The 21,755-nt window shown below is 31.0% G+C and overlaps 2 protein-coding genes across 2 annotated transcripts; both read left to right on the forward strand.

Moving 5' to 3' along the window:
• The first annotated feature begins 1,492 nt into the window (after positions 1 to 1,492).
• On the forward strand, positions 1,493 to 6,500 carry LOC105976317 (gamma-secretase subunit APH1-like protein). Its single transcript, XM_013001590.2, has 6 exons — positions 1,493 to 1,881; positions 1,959 to 2,114; positions 2,746 to 2,831; positions 4,762 to 4,887; positions 6,005 to 6,132; positions 6,223 to 6,500. The coding sequence occupies exons 1-6, from the start codon at positions 1,769 to 1,771 to the stop codon at positions 6,364 to 6,366; spliced, it is 753 nt and encodes a 250-aa protein (XP_012857044.2). The 5' UTR covers positions 1,493 to 1,768; the 3' UTR covers positions 6,367 to 6,500.
• Positions 6,501 to 15,733: 9,233 nt separating this feature from the next.
• Positions 15,734 to 19,453, forward strand: LOC105976302 (oligopeptide transporter 4). Its single transcript, XM_013001576.2, has 6 exons — positions 15,734 to 16,303; positions 16,444 to 16,541; positions 17,251 to 17,814; positions 17,923 to 18,175; positions 18,269 to 18,451; positions 18,610 to 19,453. Exons 1-6 carry the CDS (start codon positions 15,809 to 15,811, stop codon positions 19,222 to 19,224), a joined length of 2,208 nt encoding a protein of 735 aa, XP_012857030.2. The 5' UTR covers positions 15,734 to 15,808; the 3' UTR covers positions 19,225 to 19,453.
• Positions 19,454 to 21,755: the final 2,302 nt, after the last annotated feature.

The following is a 21,755-nucleotide window of genomic DNA, read 5'->3' on the forward strand; positions in this document are numbered from 1 at the left end:
ATTAAGTCGACTTGTTAACAAATCAAAAAAAAAAAAAAACAAATAATAATATTGTCGTTGACTCTAATTGTACTGTCACCGACAATGCAATTACATAAATGTATTGTCAACGGCAGTAAAATTACGTTAATGTACTGTCAGTGGCAGTATAATTACGTTAATTTTCTATCAGTGACAGTATAATTACTGTTAATGACAGCACAATTACGGTCAATGTTTAGCGGCATACGTAAAAAAAAAAACCACTAAAAAAAGTCAATGCCGGAAACCGGCGGCGGAAAGAACAGATCAGAAAAAAAAATCGAAAAAGTCAACGCCGGAGACGGCTGCGGAAAAAACAGACCAGAAAAAAAAAATCAAAGCAGGAAACCGGCGGCAAAAAAATAATTTCTGAAAAGAAAAAGTCAAAATTAGATTTTTGTGGTTAAAATTGATTAAATTGGAGTTACAATTAAGAAGTTGGTGTAAAGGTTAATTTTGTCATATATATTAATTTTTCATTTATTTATAATACATATTAAATTGACGAACTTATTGACGAAAGAGATATAGCCCCGAACCTAGAATAATAAAGATGGCTGTTCAGTGACTTATGCACAAAAGCCCTTAAATAATATTTAATTTTTTATTTTATTTTTATGAACCGGTTAGACCGGCTCAGAGCGGTACTTCATAGGAGGGGGAAAAAAAAAAATTTTTTTGCTGTTTTGGCATAATAATTTTTGAATATTATTTTTGGCCCCCCAAAGGTTTTGTAAATATGTATCTTAACCCTTAATTTTTTTTTGTTTATTCTCCACAATTTTATATAAATTATAGATATATGTTATATTTAATATAAAAATATAAAATAAAATGGTTAAAACTTGTACTATTTTAAATAAAATTTATGAATATTTACTTATCGATCTTTAATTTTTTATATAATGTCTCTAAAAAATAGTACGAGAAGTGCCATAAATCCCATTAAGTGCAATATATTATTAGAATAATTTAGATTTTTTTGTCATACTTGAAATATGATAAAATTATATATATATATATATATATATATATATATATATATATATATATATATATATATATATATATATATATATATATATATATATATATATATATATATATATATATATATATTATTTTAATTAAAAATTCGCAGTATAAACCTATTTTTTTAATGTCTTGTGAACCTAAATTTTTTTTCGGGCCGCTGCCCCGAACCCCGAAATTTTAGTTAGCCCCCCCTACTTTCTTATCCTGGTTCCGCCCCTGGACCGGCTCTAACCGGCAATTAACACTTACAAAAATCGGGTACCGGAACAGAATCAACTTTTCTGGTTCCGGTTCCGATTCTGTGAATAAGCATTGATCCGATTCGATTTCGGTTCCGACTCTAACCGAACAGTGATCATGTTTATGTGAGGGTGTAGAAGTAATTCCACACTCCTACAACCAGTTGAAGGTTAGATTACACAATCTCATCTCCCTAGCCGGATGACTTATCACGTAAAGAAGGGACACAGACCCGAGCCGAGGATCAATCCCGGTTGCTTAATAGTCAATACATAAACAAATGTCAGTAACGGGTGGATTACATAATCTATCAGGGCTAATCAACAGACCCAAAGTAGCCCCTAACATAAATTGTAGTTTTGAAATTGACAGACTAAGGGTTGTGTAAAAAAAAAAAAAAAAAAAAAAGAAAGAAAAAAAATTGGTTGGTGAGCTGAGATCCGTGGTTGAAGTTGATTTTAGGCGGAGGAAGATGACTGTAGCGGCGGGAATTGGGTACGCGCTGTTGGCAGTGGGCCCATCTCTCTCACTCTTCACAGCCGTGATTTCACATAAGCCCTTTCTAATTCTCACCCTTCTTTCTAGGTTTCCTCCTGTCTGATAAATTATCACAGATATATTCAATTTATGTTATGTACTTAAAATAATGTTTTGGGTTGCAGTACATTGGCATGGCTGATGAGTCTAATCGCATTATCGGCAGTGTGGAGAGCTTTTCTCCCCTTCAAAACGGTGTCGTTTTGGCCCTCTGCTCTTCTCATTCTCACTTCTGTTGCCTTTCAAGAACTTCTCCGTCTTTTCTTGTGGAGACTTTACATGTCAGTTTTTGTTTCCTTTTCTTTTTAATTGCCATTAATTTTTTCTTTGGAGTAATTTCCATTATATGTCACACTATGCTGATAAAGTTTGTATTCTCATTTTACTAATTTCCGTAAAAAAAATGGTATAATGCTCATCAATTTCGTACTTTATTTCACCCTGTACAACTACAACTTGTTGATTTGATAGATTATATACACTTTTGCTTTTTGAGGTTTGCATTTGTTTGAGGGATCGAAAAATACATTCATATATCAATGGTGTTGGAGCCATTTGTTGTGCTTTCCGAGTATATCATAGTTTCCTACTTTGGGAGGGGAATTAAGGTAATCTTGACAACGACTATAAAAAAGGTCAGTCTTAACAACGGGAACCATACATTATCCATAATCAAGATCGTGAGTCGTGGCACTGGCATGATTACAAGTTAGATGGTGGACAATGTAATATCAGGAAATATAGCAAATAACTTGGAATATGCTTTTGTGCAGCTGTTTGAGTTCTTTTCTTAGAATATGCACCAAGTTATGTGTTATTTTCTGCACCTTGTATGGGCTATTCGCGTTACCTAGTCACTATTTTGGCTACATAATAATATTTTACAGTTTTCGTATGTTGAACTATTAATAGGAGGATGGAAGAAATGCTGGATGCTTTTGCTGATAGAGTTTCTAAACCACGTCTCTTTATTACTGACAAGATGCAAATTGCCCTTGGTACGTTTTCTTGCTATATATTCGTATTTTAGTGTGCATGGGTTATGATAATCATATTCACTGGAAAAGTCTTTTCACGACATCATTTCTATATAGTATCGCTAAATTTCTATTTGGCAGGTAGGTGTGTTCATTCTCTAAAATTAAGATTTACCCTTTTGTCCATGGGTTTTATATATAGCTAGATGATTAGATCTCTTATGTACTTTTGTCTTATGCCATATTTGTGCTTACTACTTTACTAGTGAATAAAAGATTGTCAGATGTCTTTATTGATTTTTCATGAATGAGAATTAAAATACATATGCAAAATGTATAGGGTTGTGAACTGTGCTTCTTGCTGATTTAATGTCACTGTATAGCAACTTTCATGGGATCTATTCTAGGGATATGTAGGTCCTTTACAAGTCTTTCAATCCAAATGATGCGTTCACATATTCGTGTGATTTACCCACCATATGTTGCCGAAGTACCTTCCACTCAATCAACTCAATCTACATATACAAACCCTTTCCATATTTTGGTTTTACGTTGTTCAAGAATTTCCTAGGCTATGCCTGGACAGTGCCTCTGAGATATTTATTCTTTGGCCTTGTTTGGTTAGGGTGATTAGCCATGATTAACTAAATAATTGGACTTTGTTTGATGTTTGCTATCCCCAATAACTTGTCGGGTCGACCCGCAAAAATTATGTTATCATGACTTATCTTGTCTTCTAGGCATGTTTTTTGTTGGACCTTCCAAGGTCCATTTATACAATTGGGATTTATTATTAGATTATTTAATTTTATCTTGGCAACCAAACGAGGCCTTTAAATACATGATTACCTGCCTCTGAGTGTCTGAGTGCTGCTGCATCAGGCATGGATGAACTTATTGAACACAGTGGCACCAAAGCCATACTTTTTCCGATCATTTAATGATATTTCTCAGGATCTAGTTTAGGAATCATTTGTGGGGTCCAAGCTTCCCAGTTTCCTTTAGCAACTCAGGAAATATTTTCTTAGGGTGATAATTTCTTGTTTTGATCTGACCAATCTACACCAAGGAAGTATCTCAGTAGACTATGTTAACTCTTATTGGGAAAACATTTTTATTCTCCCAAAACAAGTTCATGTTTATTTTCATTCTACCAACACAAATTCAATCATCTCGAAAATAAAATAGATTCTGCTGTATGACACAATAATCACATTGTTCAGTTCTATAAAACATGTACTAATGTCTTGTTCTTTTGGCAATTAATAAAAAAATTGTATCCAGTTCAGAGAAGGAACTGATCTTTAATGTTTTGATAACTGCTGCCGTGAAACAAATTCACACAATTTATCTGCTTGCCGGTCTGTCGGATAGTTGTTTAATTGCAACTTAGCCACTTAAGGGGTATAATAGTGTCACTTTTATAAGGGTGGAAATATTTGCCTCTTTTGAGTAAATACATGATGTTGAATTAAGTATTGGATATGGACATTAATATACTTTTAAGTCTCTGCCTTAGGCACATGGAGTCCTAACCAAAAATATGAAAAATGAAGACAATGTCAATCCTCGCCCCCCAGAATCAAATTTGATTACAGGTGTCCCGTAAGGGATGGCCTAGCGGTTGGAGCTAGTGAGCATGTGTCAATTGACCCATGTTCGAATCCCCTTACCAACGGTTGCTAGGTCGAACTTGTCACACATGGTTAGCCTAGTGTGCTTTACGTCTCTCATATGGTTTGCAAGCTATTATACGATAGTGTAGGTTTACCCAATGCACCTATATGGTTGGCTGCGTTCCTTACCAAAAAAAAAAAAAAAAAGAAAATTTGATTACAGCAGGATATATTTCAGCCTTCTAAATGATATGGGTGGGATTTTAGATTATTTAGAAAAAAAATTCCTTGTGCTGTTTTAAATGCTATTGTCTTTTTTTCATTTATTTCTGCAGCTGGTGGAATGGGTCATGGTGTGGCGCATGCTGTATTCTTCTGCATAAGCCTTTTAACACCTGCATTTGGGCCAGCAACTTATTATGTTGAAAAATGCTCACAGATGCCATTTTTTCTTGTCTCTGGTAAGTGTTTATTTGCTTTGAAGGTCATCTAATTTAATTGAATTATGTCATGAACTAGTGTTGCCCGATCAGAATGGTTTCGCACATTACCTACATATGACCTTAGCTAAATAAAATAGTATATCATGTTTATTAACCTATCAATGATTGACAATTATTAAATCTACCTGTGTTTGAGGAGCTGAAAATCAATATCCTTTTTTTTCGTCAGCTTGGCCGTCTAATTTTCATCAACTTATACTTGATACGCTTAATTGATTCATCCTTTAAGCTCACACACATTTGTTTTTACTTGATATGCTTAATTGATTAATTGGAATTGAATGAATCACTCAATTTAGTACATGAAACTGAATTTGTTTAACATTACTGTGATCTTTATTACTTAAATCTTATGAAAATAGAACATGCTTTCTAAATATTTACTGAAAATACATCAATATTTTGTCAAGTTGAATTTTATAATATAGCCCAGCCAGTAAAAACAAAATGTGAATATTATTTCAGATTAATTGGATCATCCAAAAGGATGCAGTATGAAGTGGTTTTGAAATTATTATTTGACCAAACATTTGAATCTATGATCGCTATTATAAGGTTATAGTCTGTAAAATTTAATTCGTCTATTGAGAAAGATATAAACAAGGAAAAAATTCTTTTTGTTTATTTTCTCATTTATACGTATTAATGATGCCAAAGACTATTTTATTAATTCCTTGTTGTGACAGACAGCACTGTTTCTCCAATAATTGAGTAATCTATAAACACCATAATATGTGTGTTCTATGCTCTTAGGAGTGATGAACTTTCCAAGGAAAACCATAGTTTTCTTAACAAATGTATGTCTACATTTCAAATTCATTGACTGAATTTGGTACTAGTAATTTGTAAGCATCGTTATATAACAAAGTAAATGCAATTGCGTCCACTAATATTATAATTAATATTGCTATTTGCAATGAATGTAAACGTGAGCTTTTTTTTGGTTCGGTTTCGCCATTGCTTTTACTTGTCATGGTTTTTGCAACATTAGTAATGTATGATGTTGAAAATACCGAAACCAAAACCTACTAATACTACTAGTATACCTGGTTCTGAAGCTGATCTTTATTTGCAGCTATTATAGCGCTTGCATTTGTTACAATCCACACTTTCTGTATGGTTATTGCATTCAATGGTTACTCTGAAGGAAGCAAAATTGACCAGTATTTTGCCCCCGTTGTTCATCTTGCTGCAGGAATGCTTGTAAGTATTTTCTCTCGTCCTCGCTTATGATAGAATAGAGAAACTAAATTGTTTGTTTTAGTCTTGAATTAACATTTGGGTCATGTTCAGACACTGATGAATCTTGCATCTGGGGGCTGCATGATCGGCATTCCTCTACTTTATTGCTTAGCAATTTTAACTTTGGCATATTGTGGGAAGATGGTATGGACTAGATTGACAGAAATCCGGAGCAGACAAGGTGACTTGTACTAATTAATGGCTTTCGAATGTAGCAAACCCTTTTGGACATTGCATACTTCAAATGATTGTTTTCAACTCTCTTTGCTCGTCATATTGAATGTATATGCATGCCATTTATATGTATTTTTTGTTTAGCATTGTTGTCATTTTTTCTCTTTTACCCGTTTATAATATATGCACGAGGTCAAGCAACAGATGTAGGAACTAATGAAAATTCATATTCATAGAGTACATCATCTTCAACTTCAATGCCCAAAAAAAATACAAAAAATATTGTTGGAGTATGATGTTAAAAGTGGTGTTGTCTAACACTGTAGATCTGCTAAAGTACAGATATAGACAACTGTTTTTAAACGAGTTGTTGGAGATGTTCAACTGTTTTTATACGAGCTGTTGGAGATGGTCTTATAACATGGTCATACAACCAAAGATATTTGAATTTCCGACCTCTCACTAATTACCTCCATGAAACATGTTGGGATACCACTAGACTAAGTCCTAGTTGGCGAGTTTAATACATACACGTCAAGTAGTTAATACTCATTTCATTATTTGTTCATTTTACTTTGCTTTTAGTTTGATATTTAATGGTAATTTATTTTGTAATTGATGGTTAGTGTTGTGAAAGAAAATGATGTAAAGCGTAGTAACTATTCAAAATCAAGTTTCATTTGTAAGGGATAAAATTTACTTATGGTTTATGATTAATTTCTCAAGTACGAGTAATTTTTAAAGGCTTAGAGTCTCACTTTGCACTCTTGAAATGTAGCATTTTGGCACTTTGCATATTTGAGAAAGTGTGGAAATGTTACGTTTCTTGAAAAACAAATACTCGTACTTGAGAAAGTTTACCCATGGAGGATTTGAATTTTTTGCACATTTTTTTGTCCGATTCTCTCAACTTTTTCCGTCAATTCGTTTTCTAACTTTCCACAATCCGAATTCTTCTCCTTTTCCTACATAGTCAATTTGAATAACATATCAACGCATTTATCGTATCAAATCATACAAGAGTACATATAATTGAGTGTAATCTATACAGTCAATACACCCCCAAACTTAAACTATTGCTTGCCCTCGAGCAATCGCGACCATGTGTGCAAAACAACAAATTGACTCAAGCAACTCATCACGTAAATTAATGGCCAACTTTCACGTTTTCAGAACTTTCAATTGCCTTAACCATTAAAAAAAATTACAAGTTGTAAACTCAACGATACTTAGTCACTTACCATTGCTTAAAATAAATAAAAATATACTATCACTTCAAGCATCCAATATTTGTAATTTAAAAATGGAGAAAATTTATCCTTGCATAATAATGTTTCAATTCAAAAACTCACCAAATTTCTTTACTATGCTAATATCGAATAATAATTGAGCTATTGAAATCATTGACACTTTTTAGTTTTCAATTATTGGGCTATTTGGTTCAAGGTAGGAAATATATGTTTTATTGTCTACTCTTCCCCTTTCGATCTTCCCATTTTTGGATAGAGAGTTGGACCGAGCAAAATGTTTATATTCTTTTTTTGATTTAAGGTGTTTCCGGAATTTTGAAGATTTAGGCTTTTCGAACAATTACTTAACCTCTAAAAACTTTGCTACCATACTCGATTTCAAGAGTTCAAAGGTCTCTGACTTTACTCTTGAGATATAGTTCGAGTTTTATTTTAAATATTTGGTAGGTCCTTGTTTTTTTCCTTCTATTTATCATTTTCTTCTACATCTTTTATTTTCTTTTATTTTTGTTTTTCAAGAACAAAAACGTAACAGAAAAATTCAACTACACTCCAAGGAATAATTGTTTTCAAGAAATCCTCCATCTATTTTACTTAATTAATTATGCTAAAAGAAAGAAATTTGTTTCTCCAAGGCACAATCAATATTTTATTGATAAAGATGTTAAAATGTAGACTTCAAAGACTCAAACGGTTAAAAGAAAGCCCAAATCACTTGTCCAATCACTCAATGACTCAATACTTCACTTCACAAATTCCTAAGGTGAGTTCTAAAATCACACATCATATGCTATAGCATAAAAAACCTCCACGTTTAAATAAAAATAAATTCAACAAAAGTAAAACACAATCCTTGATTCTTGCCCACAACTTACTCCTATGTTACCTCGAATATAAAGCTCATCAAATATTTATAGGGAAAATTATGGCTACCCTCAAGGTAAGGTACAATACGAAAATTCCATCTTGTTTGCATAAGTACAACCACCCATCAACTATGTATTGTCTTACACGTCCACCCTTATAATGTCAAATTTAACTAGAGTGTTCATCCGGTCGATAAATCGATCGAATCGAACCGAACGAAAATTCGTATATGCCGATCACCGAACCGTTAATTCTGTATAGTATTCAGTTTTATTTTATTTTTTATATGTATTTATAATTCGTACTGAAACTAAAATTAATTAAAAAAATCAAAAATCAAAAGTTTAAATATTTTGAATAAAATTTTGTTAATTCGGTTATTTTTCAAACGAAACGCTAAACGGTTCTCCCTCTGTCCCAGACTTCTTCGACCCTACACCCGGTGATAAATACCGGGTGGGTCTTATGCTGCCACGTGTCGTTTTTTGTATTTTATAATATATTCCCCCGCTTGAGTTTACGTTTAGGGGTTTTAGAAAAATAAAAAAAAGGACACGTGGCAGCAGAAGACTCACCCGGTGTTTATCACCGGGTGTAGGGTCGAAGGAGCCCTCTGTCCCACATTATATGTCTTTTTAGAGAATTTTTCTTGTCCCAAATTATTTGTCATTTTAGATTTTCAATGAATCATTAATTGCATTATTTTAAATTTTACCCTTTTTCACTCCTAATTAATTAATTATAAAACAATTAATGTCAAATGATATATTATTATTTTTATATTTTTTTTATAAAAAAGGGTAAATTAATTTTACCCTTTTTCACTCCTAATTTTTATATTATTATTTTTATATTTTTTTAACTCTAATCTATATACATTTTTTGATTTTTTTAATATGTGTGCAACAATCCAAAACGTCATATAAATTGCGACGGAGGGAGTATGAAAGTTTTCGGTGTACCGCAATTTGTGTACAACTTTATTGAATGAACGCCCCTAAATTTATCAACTGAAGGGATTTTTCGTAAGATAGTACATAGTTGAGGGGTGCTTGTAATTATACAAATAAGAAGATTTTTTTTTAAGTAGACCTTACCACATGGGTGGTTGTAATTTGCCCTTATCTATAATATATATAAATAGATGAACTTGTTGATGAAAGAGATATAACATCTAAACCTAGAATAATAAAAATTGTTGGTGAGGGACCTCCTCAGAAAAACCCAAAAGAAAATAATGAACTTGAAAGTGGAGTATATATATATATATATATATATATATATATATATATATATATATATATATATATATATATATATATATATATATTGCCTTTATTTTAGTTATAGTTCCAATTTATTTGTGAAATGTCAATTGTAACGTCAGGACTTCATAGTTTTACGGATAGTGAATAACTAACTATCAGGTAATACTTTTTTTCAATGTTGTTAGAACCGGACCGAACCGGCCGGTTGGACCGGTTCGACCGGGAACCGACCTCGAAGCGGTCCAGTCTGACCACTAAAATCGAGGTCAAATGACCAAAATCCGGTTCGACTAGGTAAAACCCAAGAACCGGCGTGTCAGTAAAAAAACCCGGTTTTCGGCCAAAACATCTCAAATCACCGCTAAGTTAGTTATTTATGACTAGATTTGAGCGAACCTTCACGGACTTAGTGATGGGTGGCCGGATCTAGTCATGAGTGGTCGAAAAATTGCCGGATTCAGTCATGGGTGATCGAATAGCGGTGGTCAATTGGCGCATTAGAATAATAAAGAATGGAAAAATATAGAGTATAAGCCAAAGAAATATAATAAAAAGTGGTGTGAGATTGATAAAATTGAAAATAATAGGTCGAAGATTAAAAATGTAAAGAAAATAATATTTTTAAATATTAAAATTAATAAGATAATGACATATTAAAAAAAAAATCAAAAACCCGATTGAACCGATTCGATCCTATAAAACCATGACCCAAATGGTCGTCCGATTCCATAGCCGGTTCGGTTCTGATAAATTTGCTTTTTTTAAATGACTAGGCAGGTGCACGTGCGTTGCACGTGTCGTATTAATTTTACTATATGTAACTTATATTTAAATTGTACTTGACGCATTTTCAAAGAAAATATTATTATACATATTTAATTTGTCTAAATTATATTTTGAGACATGTTAAACTTTTTTCACTGTATATAATGTGTTATGTAAGGGTGCATTTGGATGGAGGAAGGGGTTTACTATTCATAGTGCATTTTTTTCCGGTTACAGTGCGAAATAATTCATTTGTCAAGAAACCCTTTAATATTTTTTGAAATCCTCTCAACCTCCGAATTTTAAAACTTAATAAATCGTCAAATTTGTCCGATAATATCATTTAAAACACAATAATTATCAAGAAGGATGAAATCTACTTCGATTTTGAGATTAAAAAATGTTGTTTTTGTCAATTTTCGACATTTTTATGAATTTCGTGTTCTGTTGCACGAAATGAAACACTCCATTTCGTGCAATACAACACGAAACGCTTTTTTTTTTCAAAATTTTGTATTATTTCGTGTAAATTTACGTGAAATACAAGCATGCATTTCGTGCAAATTTACGTGAAATGCAAGCTTGCATTTCGTGCAAATTTACGTGGAATGCAAGCTTGCATTTCGTGTAAATTTACGTGAAATCACTATTTTTTTTTAATTACTTCATTTTTAACACTCAAATAAATACAAGAGAATAACAACAAACTTAAAATGAAATTCAAATACTAAATAAACTAAAATTCAAATGTGAATACAAATTAAAATAAATTTATATTTCGTAAACTACGGACCATACTTTAATGTAATAACGATATACACAAATCCATAAAACATTGCATAGTATTCATAATAAAAAATATATATTTCAAAATCTACAACCAAACTTATATGGTTTACATGCTAAAATAAAAAATAAAAAAATAGTAAATAGACAATTTTTTTTTAAAACAATAAAGAAAAAAGTTAAGTATTAAAAGAGTATGATTTATGGTAATTTAATTTGTAATATTCATCAATGTTATTATTATTATTATTATTATTATTATTATTATTATTATTATTATTATTATTATTATTATTATTATTATTATTATTATTATTATTATTATTATTATTATTATTATTATTATTATTATTATTATTATTATTATTATTATTATTATTATTATTATTATTATTATTATTATTATTATTATTATTATTATTATTATTATTATTATTATTATTATTATTATTATTATTATTATTATTATTATTATTATTATTATTATTATTATTATTATTATTATTATTATTATTATTATTATTATTATTATTATTATTATTATTATTATTATTATTATTATTATTATTATTATTATTATTATTATTATTATTATTATTATTATTATTATTATTATTATTATTATTATTATTATTATTATTATTATTATTATTATTATTATTATTATTATTATTATTATTATTATTATTATTATTATTATTATTATTATTATTATTATTATTATTATTATTATTATTATTATTATTATTATTATTATTATTATTATTATTATTATTATTATTATTATTATTATTATTATTATTATTATTATTATTATTATTATTATTATTATTATTATTATTATTATTATTATTATTATTATTATTATTATTATTATTATTATTATTATTATTATTATTATTATTATTATTATTATTATTATTATTATTATTATTATTATTATTATTATTATTATTATTATTATTATTATTATTATTATTATTATTATTATTATTATTATTATTATTATTATTATTATTATTATTATTATTATTATTATTATTATTATTATTATTATTATTATTATTATTATTATTATTATTATTATTATTATTATTATTATTATTATTATTATTATTATTATTATTATTATTATTATTATTATTATTATTATTATTATTATTATTATTATTATTATTATTATTATTATTATTATTATTATTATTATTATTATTATTATTATTATTATTATTATTATTATTATTATTATTATTATTATTATTATTATTATTATTATTATTATTATTATTATTATTATTATTATTATTATTATTATTATTATTATTATTATTATTATTATTATTATTATTATTATTATTATTATTATTATTATTATTATTATTATTATTATTATTATTATTATTATTATTATTATTATTATTATTATTATTATTATTATTATTATTATTATTATTATTATTATTATTATTATTATTATTATTATTATTATTATTATTATTATTATTATTATTATTATTATTATTATTATTATTATTATTATTATTATTATTATTATTATTATTATTATTATTATTATTATTATTATTATTATTATTATTATTATTATTATTATTATTATTATTATTATTATTATTATTATTATTATTATGAGAATTCCATTGAACTGTTACAACTTTCTTTGATGTATTAATTAGCAGAATACTAAATCATTTTAACTCTAAGGACAAAATGAGATTTCTCATTTTAACTCTGTGAGATATCCACATAGTTTAATTGATTTAATTAAATATGTATATAATAATATAATAATTAATTAAACATTAATATTTCATGCAGAATTTGTCCATGATGCTTAATTTCATGAAATCATTTTTTTTACATAAATAACTTCTAGCAATTTTATTCTCTGTTATCTGTTATTTCACCAACATCGATAAATTTAATAATGGGATTAAAATGATAACATTTGAAAAAGATAAAGAAATATTCATTCTCATAAATATGGTCTTAACTTTTTTTTTAATAATATGATATCGAACATCTGCAATATCTTGCACACGACAACTTCAATTCTTGATTTACTTACTTACGGAATAAAATATTACTAAAAAACCAAACCTTACATATTACTATTTGTATAACCCTTGAGTTGCAAAAGAAAGGGGGTGTCGAAGACCCAACTGTAAATTCAAAAGAACAGTAAGAATATATAGGAATTTCTATTGTAGTATATGAATCTATATAAACATAATATAAAAACAATTTCTCGTAATATATAATTTAATGTCTAATAGCATTAACGAAAAAAAATAATTTTCCTATGAGGAAGAAGAACTTTGATATCTACGTCTTGGTACTCATTGGAAGTCGAGGCTGCAGATATAATAGCTTCAGTAATTTGTCTTGGAGATTCTTTGACCATCGAATTCTATTGAGTAGAAATTCAAAGTCTAGTTGTAGATGAAAATATATTGGGCTGCTCTTTTGAATGATTCTGTTAGAAATGATGTATGTCGTCTTACATAGTGAGAAGCGATCATCTAAGAAACTGTTAAACATACCTGGATGTTTTGTGAGCAGAATTAACATCATAGAAGCATGTATATATAGTAGATGAAATCTTTGACAGGTTATGATATGATGTAGCTTGAATGCATTTATGTAGTAACTGTACCTTTTTTTTTTCTAAATAATTACAAGTTGGTTTAAAAAAAAAAATCAATATAAATAGCTGGTCGTTTGTGGAGACATTTTGATATCCATTTGTGCAATAAGGAATATTAAACGGTTGTCTGTATTTTCAGCTGGTCAGAATACCACCGCCCTTGATGTTTCAATGAGCCTATTCAATATATTAAATAGATAGTTTAAATACATAGTCCTATTTTGATGCATCACCATGTGTAAGGTCATTGTATTTAAGATTTCTTAAGAGATGGAATTGAAGTTTTAAACGGTGATTTGGGATATAGTTTTAAGGGTTTATTAGGGATAACCCCCTTGTTCATATTTTCTAATGAGGTAGATCCAAATTTTTCCCCCTTTTTTGAGATAGATCCAATTTTGCCAACTTGGCAAAATATATTATATAATTTTCCTTTAATACCCCTGTTTTATTTTTAAACGGCATTTATTTCCTTTACTACGTGATTTGAGATTTGCTGATATGTTGTCTAAAATCACGGAATAAAATTACGTGAGATCATTGGCCGTTATATCAAATCGTGTACAATATTTTTCGAAGGTTCTCTTCAGCGTTCCAGCGGTTTTTTATCGGCTTTGAAGATTTCTGCACCGTCGTGGAAATATGATCGAATTTGAGCGTTCGTTGTTGGAAGTTGTTAACCGGGTATGAATGCCTTTTCGTTTTTATTTTACGCTCAATGTCTAGGATTGTCGATTACGGTGGTTAGAAATTTTTAAGAGTTGTGTTGATACTTGATTCTATTAAGTATAACGTTTTTTAACAAAATTATTCCGTCATATATACATCTTTATTTTTGGCGGATGATGTATGTTTGGAAGAGGATTGACAGAGTTAGATGAGGATGGTTCACGTATATCGGACCAGAGTTGTTTTATATGAACATCGTAGTTGGTTTACGCATTAATTGAAATAACAGTCCGCTGTCGTGGAGTTCATGAGTCTGATCCCGGTCGATAGTTGGTTTATTTGTTTATAACAGCGGATTTTAGGACGCTGGGTAGTACATTAAAATATATTTCGTAGTATTTTTTAAGTTATCGTATGAATTTTGCATTTTAAGTTTATTTTTGATCATATTAATCATTTTTTAGTATTCTGCATTTTTAATTTTGTTTCATGATTTTAGGTTTTTTCGATGGCGAATTTCGTACGGATTTTGTTGAGGTTTGGTGGGTTGGTTACTATAAAGAGGTGTTTACGATGTAATGGCTCGGTAACTTCGGTTAAGTGTTAAACCGTTGTAATACAGTAGTATACTATTATGAATACCGTATGATACTACCATTATCATTTTATTCTACTATTATGAGATTATTAATGTACTAGAGTTTTTTAACTCGACATATTGGTTTGATTCACCTCTCTTTTTACCAATATAGTTTCAGAAAGCATATGATACGTCAAATATTGTAAAATATAGATTATACACATGAGAGTTGAAAGCAAATAAGGGAAATGGAATTGGTATAATCCCAACATTTCATTGAGATATTTTATGCGCATAATTACTTACTATTGTCTATTGGTGTCAATTCAATAGTAATCAAAATTAGAACCCTACTATATATTAATAAATTAAATAATTATTTGGAGAGGGAGTATTAACTACTATGTATGTATCTATCTATTTATAGAGATCGAGCATCGAGATGAAGGATAGAGATAGATGCATGAAAAAGTCATGGATCGGAATCAACAACAGATCCCTCAAATATCTACTGAATTCTTTTATATATATGACCCGTTATTCTTGAAAACACACAGAATCTTTGAAAACTTATTACCAGTAGTACTGTTTGTCCTAGAGTGATCGATCGATCATGGAAATAGATTCAGAAAGAGGGAATGGTTTAGATCCAGCTGAAGAGGTGTCCCCTATAGAACAAGTACGGCTGACCGTTCCTAATGGAGACGACCCGACCCTACCCGTTTGGACATTCCGTATGTGGTTTCTTGGTCTATTGTCTTGCATTCTTCTCTCATTCCTCAACACTTTCTTCAGCTACAGAACTGAGCCCCTCACCGTAACAATGATATCCGTCCAAGTGGCGACCCTACCCATCGGCCGTTTCATGGCCAATGTTTTGCCCACCACCAAGTTTACGGTTCCCGGGTTCGGATCCAGCAGGCTGTTTTCTCTCAACCCGGGTCCATTTAACATGAAGGAGCACGTACTCATCTCCATTTTCGCTAATGCCGGTTCCGCTTTTGGTGGTGGCTCTGCTTATGCTGTTGAGATTGTTGATATTATTAAGGCTATTTACAAGAGGAATATCTCCTTCACCGCTAGCTTGCTTCTTGTCCTCACCACTCAGGTTTTTTTATTTTTTTTTCTTTTCTGCATGCTACTACGTACATTATATTGTATTATTAATTGATTAATCATATCACTGTGTTATAATTAATCATGTAATTAATTAATTAATTGTGGATGGTATTGCATGCATTATTGCAGGTATTGGGATATGGATGGGCTGGGATTCTGAGGAAGTATGTAATAGAGCCTGCCGAAATGTGGTGGCCAAGCAGTCTTGTTCAAGTTTCTCTCTTTAGGTAATTAATTATTACATATATCTGCAACCCTTCAATTTAATTAATGTATTTTTTTGGGATAAGGAAAAATACTTATGGACATTATATTTGCTCAAAATACACCTTAGCTTGTTGTTAATGACCTCGCTTTGCACCAATTGATATGGGAACTCATTTTTTTTAATTGAATTCCAAGTTACTGCTGGTGTGGTTGTTTCTAAATTTGCGCTTTTGCTACAACTTATTTCGTATAAAGTCCCTCGTCAACGTTTTTATTTTCGCCAAAAGATTTTTATTACAGTAGAAAAAGGCGTAGTACAACGTTGTCTTAATTCGTATCAAATATAAATATGATCAGAATGAGGCCGTTTAGTATCGAAATAATAACAAGAGATCATACAAAACGAGTCTGTTTTGAATGCCATGCATTGATCGTTTCTCGACTTACGCATCTTTAAGACACTTTGATCGAGCATGACATTTAATGTAATCTTTTCTGCTGCATGCATTAAATGAATTTGAATGATAAATATGACATTACGTTTGTTATACAATTTCAGTGACAATTACTAAAATTTGTTCCTCACCGACAAGTTGAAAATAGATAAATAAAACGCTAACGATGTCGATCGAAACAAAATCGCCAACATCTCGTAGTTGCATGTGTGTCAATATAAATAACCAAATCAATTCTTTAGTTATGTTATTATTAATATAATAATTTGCGCAGGGCTCTTCATGAAAAGGAAAGCAGTAAAAATTCGAGAGCGAGATTCTTTCTGATAGCAATGGGTTGTAGTTTCTGTTGGTACATATTCCCAGGGTATCTATTCCCCACATTATCAAACATATCTCTGCTATGTTTGGCATATCCAAATTCAGTGACAGCTCAGCAAATAGGGTCCGGTATGCGCGGACTTGGAATTGCTTCTTTCACATTTGATTGGTCGGTCGTGGCATCTTTTCTCGGAAGCCCTCTCGTCACTCCATTCTTCGCAATCCTTAATGTGTTTTTAGGATATTTTGTTACTCTGTATATCATGATTCCTATTTGCTATTGGGGTTTGAACTTGTACGCTGCCAAAACTTTTCCCATATTTTCGTCCCATATGTTCGATCATAAAGGGCAGGTATATAATGTGTCGGCTATTGTGAATGACAAGTTTGAGATCGACTTGCCTACGTATGATAAGCTTGGGCGCATCAACTTGAGTATGTTCTTTGCTGTCACTTATGGCCTTAATTTCGCCGCAATTGTCGCTACTCTTACTCATGTCGCTTTCTTCAACGGCAAGTAAGTACGTACTATAATGTAGTACAATTTTATTCTCTATATTATTATTCTTTAAATGTTATATAAAAAATACGGCCGGAACGAATGAATGAATGAATGAATTGACAGTGAGATATATGAACGGTTTAAAGATTCGCACAAAGGGAAGCAGGATATACACACAAGGCTGATGAGAAAGTACGAAGACATACCGAATTGGTGGTTTTACGGAATATTGGTTATAACTTTTGGTGTATCGCTTTTACTTTGCACTGTCATGATAGATCAAGTGCAGCTTCCATGGTGGGGTCTCATACTTTCAGCTGCTCTTGCTTTGATGTTTACCCTCCCCATTAGCATTATTACAGCTACTACCAATCAGGTCTGTAGATCTCTATTATATATATACTTATATCTTCTCGATCGATCGATCAGTTATTAACATCTAACTATATATACATATGCACGCATGCAGACACCCGGGCTTAATATAATAACGGAGTACATAATCGGGTATATATATCCGGGGAGACCTATTGCCAACGTGTGCTTCAAAACCTACGGCTATATAAGCATGCACCAAGCCATTTCTTTTCTCAACGATTTCAAGCTAGGCCATTACATGAAAGTTCCACCACGATCGATGTTCATAGTTCAGGTACGTACTTACAATTGCTATAATTTAGACCGGTTTCAAATAAATGATTATATCATTTTTGGAAAAAAATTGAAAAAAATTTCTTTCCTACAAACATGATCAGACGATCATAATATAATTTGATTAATTATTTATTAATAATATTATTGATCGATCAGTTGGTTGGGACGCTGATAGCTGGGTTAGTGAACATAGCGGTGGCATGGTATCTGCTAACGAATATAGAAAACATATGCCAAGATGAGTTACTCCCACCAAACAGTCAATGGACATGCCCAAACGACCGTGTATTCTACGATGCATCTGTTATATGGGGACTAGTGGGGCCGAAGAGATTCTTCGGAACACTGGGTAACTACAACGCACTCAACTGGTTCTTCTTGGGTGGCGCTGTGGGTCCCTTTTTTGTGTGGATTCTTCACAAGGCTTTTCCGAGTCAAAAATGGATAAAGTCGGTTAACCTTCCGATTCTACTTGGAGCAACCGCCGCTATGCCACCTGCAACTACGTTAAACTTCAACAGCTGGATGTTGGTCGGGACTATTTTCAACTTGTTTGTTTTTAGGTACCGAAAGGCGTGGTGGCAGAGGTACAATTACGTACTCTCGGCGGCATTGGATGCTGGATTGGCTTTTATGGGGGTGGCGTTGTATTTCACCCTTGGTATTGAGGAGGTGACACTTACGTGGTGGGGTTCTAAGGGAGAGCATTGCGATTTGGCCACGTGTCCCACTGCCAGAGGAGTTATCGTTGATGGTTGTCCTGTACACTGACTCGTCATCATCACTTGGGTTTTCTTTCGTTCTTGTATCATCTTTATTTTTTGGGGTCATTCCTCCATCAAATACTTGTCGGGCCATGGGATGGGGGCTCTGGGGTGAGGGATTTTGCCTTTTTTGATACAAGAAATGGTGATATATCCATCCTTAAATATTTCTTTGTGATAATTCCTAGAAATTTTATTACCAATTCTGCGCCTACGTCAATTAGCATAATTTCTCCAAATTTTTTCTCTCTTTCCATAACAATAATTTAATTACTAAAAACCTGCTTCCAAATTTCTAAAAATTTGCTACCAAATCAAAAAAATAAAATTAATTATTTTTTTTATTATTTTCGGACTTTATTTAACCATTTTTTTTTTTTTTTTTGATAAAAACATATTTTTTTAATTTTTTTTAAACAAAAAAATGATTTTTTTTTCTCGATAGGTTACAACGCCGAATATGGCTATAGTTGAATATGGCTATACGTGACTATATCGACTGTAGTCATATTCTTTCTTTATATTGCAGTTTTTTACATTTTCAACTTAAAAATTCCGATTATATAGTGTGGTACAATCATGTTTACCAAATTATATAAAACAACGAAGATTTCCTATTAAATTCGAAAACAATCCAATCAAAATCCACACAAAAAATCACAATTTGAATCTTGTTATTACAAGTCAACTTGAAACGAGAAGATATAACAGTCATATTCGAAAAATACATAAATATGACTATAATCATATTCGAATATGACTGTAGTCATGTTACTGTTGCTGTTTAGATCTGAAACTGTGTTTTCAGATCTGGAGGAAAAAAAAAGAGAAATCGAAAAATACATAAATGAAGATAGAAATTAACGAAAGAGATGGAGGGGGAGTCGACGCCAACGGCGGTGGTGAACAAAAGAGAGTGAGAGAGGGGGCGACGGTGGTGGTGGTGAACAGATCTGGAGAAAAAAAACAATCGAGAAAGATAGCAAAAAAGAGAGAAAGAGCCAGATGTGGAAACGAAGGAGGAGGCGGCGGCTACGAGCGGCGACGGTTGTGGTGGTATACAAATCCATCTGGAGATGATGGTGGTGTAAAGAGAGAGAAACCGAGAGAGACAACGAACACGAGAGAAATGTGTTATTTATGTAGAGATAAAGGAGGAAGTGTTGGTCGAAAACCTACACGCAAGTGCACGTATCGTACAAGTAATATAGTGGACAATTAAGTCCGGATATCGAACCCACAGGGAATATTTAATTATCTAATCCTAGACGCTAAATTCTACCAATTATTATCAAGCCCACCCTACACAGTCGAAAGATGATTAATAAGCGAAATTAAACTAAAGCAATTAAAAAGACAAAAACAAGAAAGCAATTAAAACGAAGATTTATCAGAGTAAACGAGCCTAGGATTTTATTCTTCCCCCTATGTGATTATTATTCCCCCAATTCCTTCAATTATGCAAGCAATTAACCCGGATTATTAACCTGAGATGCTAAAATAATCATAACCCGCTTCCGCGTGTATTACAATTCTAATACTCTAGATTCAATTACTATATTCCTATGCAATTAATTCTAGAACAAAGCATTAAGCACAAATCTCAATAATGGCTACCTAAGAGATTAACTATATTCCTATGTTAATACCACAAAGGCTCTTCTACCACAGTTCTAAATATTAACCCGATCTTCCGATTCATGCGATTAACAATAACATAAAAGCGCATAAAGTGGCCAGTTTCATGAACTTAATAAAACAAGTAGAAGAAATAATCCGGAATTAAAACTTGCATAAAATCATAGAATTGGGTTCATAAATCCCACATAGGGTTCCAAATAAAATCCTAGAAACAAGTAATTTAGCTACTCATGATTAAAGCAAAAACGCAAATAAAATAAATCATAGACGATAAATCTTTGCTTGGAGTCTTCGAATTCTTCGTCTTCGTTATTGCTTTGTTGCTCTTGAAATTGCGTAAAAAAGATCCCTAATTGTGTGCTTGGATTGGTCTTATATAGGGTGAAGAACTTGGGGAAGAAGGCAGTTTCCTTGTGCAATTAAAATCCCTTTACTACGCAACTTCGGGGTATGGGACGGGGGTCCCATAATTTGCACTAAAACTGGGACGGGGGTCCGAGCCTTGTTTCTTCAGAATTTTGATATTTTCACTTTTGACCCATATTTTTGCCAAAATTGCAGTTTTGACCCCATACTTTTCCAATTCTTCAATTTGTACCTAAAATACAATAAATCAACTTTTTAAGCACCAATTATCATTAAAACACACCAAAAGCCCAAATAAAAAGGTACGATAAAGTGTAAAAATATACACTTAACACACCCCCAAACTTGAACTTTTGCTTGTCCTCAAGCAAATAACTACCAACAAGCAAATAACTCAACTATAACATCTCATCACATAGATCAATGATCAACTTCACGTTTTCAGAACTTGTAATTATGATGACAATTCTTAGGTATTCGCAAGCTCAAAATTCAACAACACTTAGTCACTCACCATTACCAAAAACCACA

This window comes from Erythranthe guttata, chromosome 3, assembly GCF_056151865.1.
Source record: "Erythranthe guttata isolate IM_541 chromosome 3, IM_541, whole genome shotgun sequence".
NCBI lineage: Eukaryota > Viridiplantae > Streptophyta > Magnoliopsida > Lamiales > Phrymaceae > Erythranthe > Erythranthe guttata.

Bases quoted from the DNA above. Each gene is read 5' to 3' on its own strand.
- LOC105976317 (XM_013001590.2), top strand. From the start codon at position 1,769: ATGACTGTAGCGGCGGGAATTGGGTACGCGCTGTTGGCAGTGGGCCCA. The intron at 2,832-4,761 runs GTACGTTTTCTT...TTATTTCTGCAG, and splicing joins CAAGATGCAAATTGCCCTTG to CTGGTGGAATGGGTCATGGT. The intron at 4,888-6,004 runs GTAAGTGTTTAT...CTTTATTTGCAG, and splicing joins GCCATTTTTTCTTGTCTCTG to CTATTATAGCGCTTGCATTT.
- LOC105976302 (XM_013001576.2), top strand. From the start codon at position 15,809: ATGGAAATAGATTCAGAAAGAGGGAATGGTTTAGATCCAGCTGAAGAG. The intron at 17,815-17,922 runs GTAAGTACGTAC...ATGAATTGACAG, and splicing joins GTCGCTTTCTTCAACGGCAA to TGAGATATATGAACGGTTTA. The intron at 18,176-18,268 runs GTCTGTAGATCT...GCACGCATGCAG, and splicing joins TTACAGCTACTACCAATCAG to ACACCCGGGCTTAATATAAT.